Source organism: Cynoglossus semilaevis, chromosome 11, assembly GCF_000523025.1.
Source record: "Cynoglossus semilaevis isolate Cse_v1.0 chromosome 11, Cse_v1.0, whole genome shotgun sequence".
Taxonomy (NCBI): Eukaryota; Metazoa; Chordata; class Actinopteri; order Pleuronectiformes; family Cynoglossidae; genus Cynoglossus; species Cynoglossus semilaevis.
Genome location: NC_024317.1, coordinates 17945340 through 17956394, shown reverse-complemented (window position 1 = coordinate 17956394; position 11055 = coordinate 17945340). Strand labels below are relative to the sequence as shown.

The 11055-nt window shown below is 38.1% G+C and overlaps 1 protein-coding gene and 1 long non-coding RNA gene across 2 annotated transcripts in view; both read right to left on the bottom strand.

Annotated features, from left to right (window-relative positions):
* Positions 1 to 993: 993 nt before the first annotated feature.
* On the bottom strand, positions 994 to 3770 carry LOC112487692 (uncharacterized). The gene is made up of 2 exons (XR_003051015.1): positions 3660 to 3770; positions 994 to 3100 (listed from the first exon to the last, which is right to left on the bottom strand). It is a non-coding gene; the product is annotated as an uncharacterized LOC112487692 (long non-coding RNA).
* Positions 3771 to 3796: 26 nt separating this feature from the next.
* LOC103386688 (guanine nucleotide-binding protein G(s) subunit alpha-like) overlaps positions 3797 to 11055 on the bottom strand; it is a 21899-nt gene continuing 14640 nt past the window's right edge. The window contains exons 6-12 of the mRNA XM_017036701.2: positions 6397 to 6451; positions 6229 to 6302; positions 6021 to 6079; positions 5573 to 5693; positions 5349 to 5479; positions 4816 to 4883; positions 3797 to 4256 (exon numbers count right to left, since the gene is read on the bottom strand). Of these exons, the coding sequence (XP_016892190.1) occupies positions 4110 to 4256; positions 4816 to 4883; positions 5349 to 5479; positions 5573 to 5693; positions 6021 to 6079; positions 6229 to 6302; positions 6397 to 6451 (655 nt within the window). The 3' untranslated portion in view covers positions 3797 to 4109. The remainder of the gene's footprint in view (positions 4257 to 4815; positions 4884 to 5348; positions 5480 to 5572; positions 5694 to 6020; positions 6080 to 6228; positions 6303 to 6396; positions 6452 to 11055) is intronic.

Genomic DNA, 11055 nt, shown 5'->3' with positions numbered 1-11055 from the left:
TAGTAGCGTAGTGGTAAAATGTGTCAGAGGCAGCTTTTAGCTTATGTTTTTTATTATGAAGAGGTTTATTTATTTATTTATTTTAAATTTATTGTTAACCAGAATTGTGTATTAATCTACAAAGGTGGTTTATCCAGTTCCGGGTGGGTCAGGTAAAATTAACTCCTTTAGCTGTACCTTCAGGGTTTTGAGGGACATGTAAATGTCATGATGGGTTGAAAGCATATCAAAAATGACACGTAAGTCCTCAAAATAGTCTATTAACACCATCTCGTCTTTCATTCTTTCCATTGCGGTTTTAAAGTCGTGCAGGGACACCGTTGAGTAGAAACAGAAATTGACTCTTCACTGTCAGGTTCTGCCCAATCAGAATCAAGATCTGTTGTCTTTCTGTTATGAGAAATGTTATGTTATGTAATAATCCCAGGCTCATTCAATGTTTCATGTCAAAGGTTTGCCTTGCTAGCTGCACTTTAAAAAAAACAACAACAAAAGACCAGATTTAAATATTTGTAACATCCCAATTCTTTCTGCCAGTGTCAGGCTGATTAAGCTGCTCAATTGTTAGAGTTCAGGGAGGAAAATAGATAAACAAACAGAAACACCCACGATACATTATAACCTCTCCAATTCAAAATAACAACCTCATTTATCATCTTGTTAATTTGCTCACTTTTGTCATCTTTGTTTGACCTGCGAGAAGAAAGTGTTTCTCACAATCTCAGATTTTATCTAGATGAAAAATAATATAATCTAACTATGTAATGTTTTTGTAACTGTTCTCAACATTAGCACACTAAGGTATGTCAACATTAATTGGAGGGTCACCTTTTCATGACATATCTACCTCGAGTTATCCTGGCAAATGAACAACAACATGTCTAATATGCTGCTTTTGTTTGATGCCGTTCCTAATGAAAGTATGTGTGTGATGTGGATAAAAAAAAAAAAAACTATGAATAAGACAAACATTAAAACAACACTTCCTTCTTGTTTAGGCAAAAAGAATTTGGTTTATGTAGAAACAAGCAATGTTTTGCAATTGAATACTTCCCCCTCCGTCAAAAGAGGTAAAGATGAAATCATTTTTTTTTCTTAAAAAAAAAAAGAAAATCAATAGTCATCCCACTGAAACCAGAATCACCACATTAAAAATAATGTAGGCAGATGTCACTGACAGAAAGGAAAAGAAAGCTGCTCACAATGGAGAAACACATATAAATAAAATATATATACGACCTAAAATATATTTTATGAATATGTATTATTAACTGTGTTAGGGTTCGTTATCTTTCACTACACAGCGTTAAGGTGATGCGTCTGATCGTCATCTTCATCATCTTCTTTTTCCTCCTCCTTTTTTTTTCTTCATTAAATTCTATTTTATAAACCAAAGCAGAGTGAAAGCAAAAGAAATGAAATAGGGAACAAACGTGGAAAAAGAAAAACCAATATCAATAATAAGAAACTAAGCTTCAAGATCTCCGCTCCGATCTCACGCCCCTATCCCGCCGGACCCAAGCACGGTCAGGGGTGGTGGTGGTGGGGGGGCTCCGTTAGCACGTACGAGGTGTGGGAGAACAATCCAGCTGTACAGCGCAGTGAAACATAACTTACATATTAGCTCATTTTTACATGTACAGTCGCGATCAAGGCACAGGGATCTTCTACAAGTTATTCTTTTCTTCAATAAAGTTGTACAAAATAATACATTTTACAGTCTGTACAAGAATAATAGTCCAGCAGTAAAATAAAGACAGACGTACTTAAAGCCAGGGGCTGTTAGGTATGGTGTGTGTGTGTGTGTGTGTGTGTGTGTGTGAATGTCCACGGTGAAAATGTTGCATCCAGTCTTTTACTTCATGCTTTCCTTGCGTTATTTTTTCCTTATTAAATAAAACCTCCTTATTTTCCATATGTTGATTATTTGTTTAATAGCAGCAGGGGTTGGAGTGGGTATATATATATATGTGCATGTGTGTTTAGGTGTGTGTGCAGGTGAGGGGCAGATGGGGGGGGTTCAAACGGTGCACATAGGCAGATTACACACAGAGTGTAGGCCAACACACAACATGGGGTAAAAACTAACAAATAATTAAAAGTTGAATTGTGTTATTATAGTAATATATAATATTTATATAATTATATATATACATATTTATATACACTCATATATAAATATCTAGATATATAGCTTGGATTTTTTTTTTTTTTGCACTGTACTATGTTCACTGGTCTGCATGAAATTATGCATTATATGGTATTTTTCCTATTTTTTCAGGGGGGCTTTTTTAAGTCTTTTTTTTTTTTTTTTTTTAATTTTTTTGCCTTCTCTTCACTACCGGTTTCTTGAGGAGCAGTTCATTTGAGCCGTGTGATCTTATATCCGTGTCGCACTCTGGTCCACAGGCAGCCAGTGATCAATTAGTCCGATCCAGGGCACAAAGAGTGGTCAGAAAATCCCCGTCAGCTCTCACCACCCTCAGTGTTTGTCGCCTTCTCCTGGGCTTTCTTCCCTCCTTCTCTGCTTCTCCCTCTGTCATCTGTAAGTAGCAGGAGGTCCTGGTTCTCATATGGTCTCCTTGAGTGGGTGATAGATAGATGTTAAATTATACCTGGTGGTCTTATGCTGTAGTTTGTCCCTCCGGGTGAGGAGGTGAAGCTGGCGTGAAGAGACTCCATTCGTTCTTGGTCGAAGTGGCTGATGAAACTCCTCCACCGTGTTTCCTTGGTAAAAAGGCTCTCCACTCGCTGTGTTTTTTTTCCTGATGCTCAGCAATAGGAGGAGTTCGAATGCGGATGGAGGGGCAGCTTCAGTCCTTTGTTCACTCAGTCGATGGGTGAATTCGGTGAACGTGTCAGGGGTGATTCTATTGGTTGTGAACTAACTGGTTGTGAAGTGGGGTCGGGGTTATATAGATAGAGGTGGTCAGCCCGGAAACGCAGCTCTGCATCACAAGAGCTCGTACTGCCGTAGGTGCATCCTCTGTATGATGTCGCGACAGTCGTTGAAGACGCGGCGGATGTTCTCTGTGTCGACCGCGCAGGTGAAGTGGGGGTAACAGTAGTGTCGCCCGTCTCCGCTGGCCGTGCTGATCCTCTGCAGCAGACACACAGACAAGGACAGGTCAGAGACGAGTGTGTATGTACAACGTTATTGTATTTAAATCAGTTTACGTTATCAAAAACCTCTGCTTAAAAGACCAACGTAATACACTTAGGGGGTGTTACGGTTTGGTGACGAATGGATTTCACTGGATAAAAAAAGCCTCCTGTTAATCCCAACAATATTGATAAATGCAGATAAAATGGTAAAAATCAATCAAATTTGGGAAAATGAGAAAAGTGGCCAAAAAGAAACAGAGAGGCATCATTAGGTAGAAAAATACAAAATCACACAAAAGTGCAGACCATTTAAATGATTGAGATTTTAGGTCAAATGTTAGGATAAATGTTCCTTTGTTTGGAAATAACAAATGGAAACTTGCTGAAAGCAAAAATATTTGTCATCTTCCACGCATAGAAAAGTAATAAATATTTGTTAAATATGCAATGTACATTAAATCATTTGCAAGTGAAGTGTGGACAATCATAATTAATAGTGACTGAATATTTGAATGGACTGAGAGCCGTGGTTAAAATACGCAGACTGAACTCACCAAAAACTCATCCCGAATGAAGTATTTTGCTCTTGTTACACGAGGATCCTCTCCTGGTTCTGGTATTGCTGTTGGGGGAGAGAAAAAAAACATCGTCGTCATGTTTTCTTGTTGTTTCCCTTTTTGGTCATGTTTGTCCCTCCGGGTGAGGAGGTGAAGCTGGCGTGAAGAGACTCCATTCGTTCTTGGTCGAAGTGGCTGATGAAACTCCTCCACCGTGTTTCCTTGGTAAAAAGGCTCTCCACTCGCTGTGTTTTTTTTCCTGATGCTCAGCAATAGGAGGAGTTCGAATGCGGATGGAGGGGCAGCTTCAGTCCTTTGTTCACTCAGTCGATGGGTGAATTCGGTGAACGTGTCAGGGGTGATTCTATTGGTTGTGAACTAACTGGTTGTGAAGTGGGGTCGGGGTTATATAGATAGAGGTGGTCAGCCCGGAAACGCAGCTCTGCATCACAAGAGCTCGTACTGCCGTAGGTGCATCCTCTGTATGATGTCGCGACAGTCGTTGAAGACGCGGCGGATGTTCTCTGTGTCGACCGCGCAGGTGAAGTGGGGGTAACAGTAGTGTCGCCCGTCTCCGCTGGCCGTGCTGATCCTCTGCAGCAGACACACAGACAAGGACAGGTCAGAGACGAGTGTGTATGTACAACGTTATTGTATTTAAATCAGGTTACGTTATCAAAAACCTCTGCTTAAAAGACCAACGTAATACACTTAGGGGGTGTTACGGTTTGGTGACGAATGGATTTCACTGGATAAAAAAAGCCTCCTGTTAATCCCAACAATATTGATAAATGCAGATAAAATGGTAAAAATCAATCAAATTTGGGAAAATGAGAAAAGTGGCCAAAAAGAAACAGAGAGGCATCATTAGGTAGAAAAATACAAAATCACACAAAAGTGCAGACCATTTAAATGATTGAGATTTTAGGTCAAATGTTAGGATAAATGTTCCTTTGTTTGGAAATAACAAATGGAAACTTGCTGAAAGCAAAAATATTTGTCATCTTCCACGCATAGAAAAGTAATAAATATTTGTTAAATATGCAATGTACATTAAATCATTTGCAAGTGAAGTGTGGACAATCATAATTAATAGTGACTGAATATTTGAATGGACTGAGAGCCGTGGTTAAAATACGCAGACTGAACTCACCAAAAACTCATCCCGAATGAAGTATTTTGCTCTTGTTACACGAGGATCCTCTCCTGGTTCTGGTATTGCTGTTGGGGGAGAGGGATCCTCTCCTGGTTCTGGTATTGCTGGGGAGAGAAAAAAAAAAACATCGTCGTCATGTTTTCTTGTTGTTTCCCTTTTTGGTCATGTCACTGAGACTTTTACAACCCAGTTTAAAAACACATTTAAAACTATTTTTTGTTATGATGATGTGTGAATTTACTTCTTTCTCAGCGTTATGTTAACTTTACAGTCATCACATCACAAGACACAAGAATAATTAAATCATAGATCGTTAATAGAAACTGTAAATAGAAACGCAATAACGTTAGCTTATGTTAGTCAGGTGTTATTATCGGCTGCAGTCCAAGCAGTTTCTATTTCAAAAAGTTCCCTGGACGGTCATCTTTGATTTGTTTACATATTAAGATCAGTTCTGCAGCACTGATCCTTCTGACTTTAGAGCTCACTCGGAGCGTCTGATATAACGTCTAATCTAATCAACCCCTCACCATCGTCAGGTGTAGTGTAGCGTGCAAACTCTGGGAAATAGTCCTCAATTTTGGATTTCCCAGCCAGGACCTTCTCAGCAAGCAGATCCTGTTTGTTCAGGAAGAGAATGACGGAGATGGTCCGTAGCCACCTGTTGGAAAAACAAATGAAGAGTGAGATTATTTCATGTTTATTTCTCCTCTTTTTATCTGCCTCTGTTCAAAGAAACAGTCAAACATCTGACCTGTTGTTCCAGATATTCTTAAAGAGGTTGAGGGCTTCCTGTAGTCTGTTGGTCTGATTGTCTTCTCTGATGACCATGTTGTAGCTGCTACTGGCCACCACAAAGATGATGGCTGTCACATCTGCAACACAAGCACACATACACTCAGAATCAAATAAATGGACCAAACACATATATACATATATATACAAACATACATATATATACATATATGTATATATGTATGTTTTTATATATGTAGATATGTATATATGTACATATATGTACATATATATCTATACATATATATACATATATGTATATATATGTATAGATATATATGTACATATATGTACATATATAGTACAGTACAGTATATACAGTATATATACACATATATACAGACATATATATGAAATATTGAAAGCTTAATTAGTGCTTGTAAACAACTAAGAATTGGAGACTGTACCATTAAAACACTGGATCCATTTTCTACGCTCATCTCTTTGGCCACCAACGTCAAACATACTGTGTCAAAGGCAAAAAAAGGAAGAGTAGCTTAGTTTGCACCAGTAAAGACCTGACCAATACAACGCAGTGGAGAAGTTGCATTTTGCAATCGTATAAAACATATATAAGCAGTATGAAATATATAAATATGGTAATTTGTATCTCACTGGAAATTGACTTTGTCTATTTGAAATCTTGTCTCGAAGATCCCTGATGTCAGGACTCTGCATCTTAACAAATCCTGGAAAAAAAAAAAAAATCAGCGTTAGAATCTTATGAACCGAACAAAAACTGACAACTTAAGCTATTTATATTTAGGTGTTTGTCCGTGTCACCTGGTCAGTGGGTGTGTAGTCGCTCTGTCTGACCACATCTATCCTGTCCAAGAAACTGGAAAACATTAAGAAAATGAAAAGGTGTTTGGTTTTATTACCTTAAAAACATGAAGACATCAGTTTACAACACACAGTACATGAAATCTCTCTTTCACACAGCGATACGTGGACGTCCCTAAACAGCCACCAGGGGGCGCGCATTTTAATTCAAATTTGTCAAAGCCTGTCTGAGTCACTGAGACTGGAGAAGACTCATCAATGGAACTGCTGTACAAAAACCTGCACCAGAAGTGTGTGTGTGTGTCTGTGTGTGTATGTGTGTGTGTGTGTGCACGTCTTCCAGCCTAGCATAAAAATGATTCCAATCCACTTGCGTTGATCCTTCACAAGTGTTTTGCTGTTTAGGGAGTGTGAGGTTGATGATTGTTTCTTCAAAACTTTTAGTGTTACCTACTAACCAAACCTATCTTGACAGACAGTGACCAATGAGAACATCAATAACAAAGTTCCTGCTGGGACTGTAGGGAGAGTACTGGTGATCCTTGTCTACCTTTTACAGCTGCTACCTTCTCTTTATGTTGCAGAGACAAATAAGAATTAGAGTCAGAGTCTGTCTGAAAAGTCAACTTCAGAAAATTAACAGTAATGGACATTAAATGAAAAATAAATAAATAAATATTCAATGGAGACATTGGCAGTAAAATAACACTGTGTGGCATCAGTCTGTTGGTTCACATTTGGAACTAGTTAATTTAGGAACATATTCACTAACTTTGTTATGATTTTTTGTGAAAATGTGAAAAATGTATGCTCTGTAGCACCTGAGAAAACATTGATCTCTCTGGGTACCACCATGATGACCAACATTAGAATATATCAGCATAGGCCTTCCCTGTTAGCTTCCACCACACAGGAGAGATGTTTATAAATGTTTATAAAGACGTTTTATGTATAAATAATAACTATTAATTGTGCATGGTATGTTTCAGATTGATTCAATTGAAAATGTAAATGTGAAAATATGAATTTTCCCTGCGCACCACTAGAGAGCACTTGCGTACCACTGGCGGTACACGTACCACAGTTTGAGAACCACCGGTCTAATCAACCAAATGTTTCATGACCCCCTCCTTCAGCATGACCACAGACGCCCTAGGGGTCACAGGCCCCCTGTTGACGACCTCTGTTTCAAACTAAATCCCATTTAGTTTATATGAAGTTGAACTCCCGTCTCGTCCTTTCATTTCCAATGAGAAGGCTCCACGTTGAAGCAACAAACTATTTTTAACAACCATCCTTTTTTTTCCACATACCTATTTTAAGAAGGTGGCTTTTCTTATGTGTGAATTTAATATCCACCGCTTGAGTCATCAGCCCCTTCAGTCTGAGTCACATCAAAAGCAGCCAGTGACTATATTAATAGGACAGAGCGGCTCTGAACGACCAGGAAAAGGGAAAAGCACTATATTTACACAACACAACATGTGCAGCTCAACTAAAATAAGGTCCAGAACTTTCACCTAAGATTTCATATTTGCGGAATCATCCAACCAGCTGTAGTTCTTAATGAGAGCTTGTTTTACAGAAGCAAAAAAGTAGCAAAAGGAAAGAGGTATTTATTCTAATATAATGTATATCCAGGACTAATATGTGCATTTTTCAATTAGTTTCTTTCCTATAGAAATGTTCTATATGTATTTTTACACGTATACATTTTTAGGCTTTTGCAAAAAGATAAACTCATTCCGATGTCCACAGTTTGGTCCCTTTCTGGCTTTTGCAAAAAGATAAACTCATTCCGTCCTCATACAATCCCCTGATTGTAAAATAGATCAATTAAATGAGCTGCAATGCTGCCATCTAGTGACTTTCACTTTAATGTACAGCCGTTTATCCCCAAAACTATTTTTAGGGCACACGCCATGTGGTGAAACCCTGGTATTACGTTACCAGGGTTTCATTATCAGAGGAAAAACCGATAACAATTCTTACAGATACTACATAATTATGGTAATATAATATCGATCAACCGATATTATCGGACATCCCTAACATAATTATGGTAATATAATATCGATCGACCGATGTTCACACTTTTAGATGTGTCTAAAAACCTGGTTTTGAGTCGGCAGCTCGTGTTGCAATTTTTTTTGTAATAATAAACCAGTAACAATTAGAGGAAAACAACACACACTAATAAGTTTCGCAATTTGATTTTAAACTGTTGAGCTCCATCCAGAACGAGTTCTTGTTGTTGTGTTGGATCACATGACATCTTACGCCTTTATAATGACAAAAGTCACAGTTTAGAAATCGACCCAAGTTCTTCTTTACGATGAAGCACATGCGGTAAAAATGGACGCCGCGGTTCTGCAAAACGTTCACCGTCAACACCAATATCACGTCAAATTTCCTGGGTGAATTTTCTTGATCGCGCCACATCACGCATAAACATGTCCGATTGACCAATTTTAAATGATGTCCACCCGGTTTCCTGCTGGTCGTTCTTACAAGGGGGGGAAACAATTTGCCAGATTAGCTGCTTCACAGTGGGGTAAAGGTATGTAACAGCCTTTGAGAAAACCAGGAATGTAACAGGCAGGGGTGAAATGTGGCAGCTGAGCTGCAGGTAACACACTAAGAGAAACAAGAAGACTGGATCTGCACGAGGTGCTCGACCAAACTGGCACACGAACAAACGGGATTAAAAAAAAAAACATCGACTAAAAGAGAAACGGTTCAGGAAACCTCAGTGTATTACTTCACTCACAAATGTATTTATATGATATATATTTGAAAGTTTCAGAACTTAAAGAAAGCAGAAAAAGTAAAAGATTAGCCAAGCTGGACTAAGAATGTAAATTTTCCCTGTTTTTTTTTTGTTTTGTTCACAAAACAGAAAATTTCACGTTGATGCCAGAAAGAAACAAAAAGCAATTTACAATAAAGGTTTCGACAGCACAGAAAAAGCTGTAAGTGCAGGTGTAAAATGATTGAACTAATTTTTAAAAAATTCTTAAAAAAACAGTATTGTTATTATTTGCCCCTAATGGCAAGTTTTAACATATGTAAACAATAAAGTTGAATCTGAGTAAGTTATAATTGCAAAAAAAATTGCAAAAATAATTTTAAAAAAAGTTTAGTCTTAATATTAATTAAGGAAAGGACTGCAAACATTGACAAAACATGTTTTTAAGTTTAGGGATATGAAATAAGAAGTATACTCAGAAAGTTAAGGGAACTCCTGAATTACATTCCTCAATGGGTGGATGGTAAAAAAATATATATGTATAAAGTGTTTGAGAACAAAAACTAGGTGGTAAAAAAAATATATATATATGTATAAAGTTTTTGAGAATGAAAACTAGTAAGTCATGTATCCAAAAAATAATAAATACGACTACGATGCCAGCGTGGTTTATTATTTCTGTCCTGTTCTGTAACATCTGCTGCAGTCAGAAATATTCGCCTACAGCTCCGGCCTGAGTCGTTTGAGGCGGCGACACTCCCAGGACGAGCACATGGCTCAGTTTTTAGTTGTTCTCTCTATTAATAGCAGAAAGTGCCAATAATAACCGCGCTTAGTAATGTGAACTGAATAATAGTGGAGTCTGCTCTGGTAACAAAGGAGGGCTGTGGCTTCCAGGTGTAACTAAAGTATAACATTACAGGATTATTGAGTGATGGCAGACAGACTGACAGACTGTTCACTCTGGAAATACACACAGGACACTTTAGATGGTGACTGAAATAACACAGTGGTTATAAAAACAGATGTAGCGTTGGCTATTTCTATTTAAGGTCGGCCTGCTTTTGTTGAATTACATTCTTTAGTTCTTTTTTCATTTAGATACCAAAAAAAATGAAGACAGACGTTGTGATTTCAAGGAGAGACTGATTTAAATTTTCTCAACTATTTCTCATTTCAGAGTTTTTGCAAGTGTGACTTGCCGAAACCGATTTTTTGCTGATTCTGATTTCTTGCACTGACAGCATTTACAAAGAGTGAAGTGTAACATTTTCATCTCTCAAGTCACACAAACTGCACTCAGTCACAGGTTCTCTCTTCAGTTCAAGAACTGAAAATAAAGAATTTGTATTATTTTCACAATGACTTTAAGAAATATGAACAACACATGAACTCTGCAAAACTGAATGAAGTCCAAGTGCAAAGTTTGCCCTCTTAATTTAATATAGATTCCGTCTCATGGAACAGGGACATTAATTCATGTTTCTATATGACGATGTCAAAACAGGAAGTTTCAAGTGTAGCTACTACCTGAACAGTGTTAACTTGTTGCGACTGTATGAGCCCAAAAGAAAGTGTTTGGGAACTTTACAACAACAAAAAAAGAAAAGTTCTGAGCAAGCAAATAGAATGAAGACTAGGTAAATAAATACTTAAATTCACACATAAAAGAGACGGAGGGAGGGAGGGAGGGAGAGAGAGAGAGAGAGAGAGAGAGAGAGAGAGAGAGAGAGGCTGTGTCTGACATTACAGTGGTGCTCCAAAAATAGCTCCCTGGGCCCTGGCCTCCAGCTTGGTTGTCAAGGCAACAGAACCACAAGCTATAAATAGAAAATCGGCTCCAAATCTTGTGTGACTGGAGTGCGGCCAGAATTAGGGAAAAGACGGAGAGGGGAGAGAAAAGAAAGGGG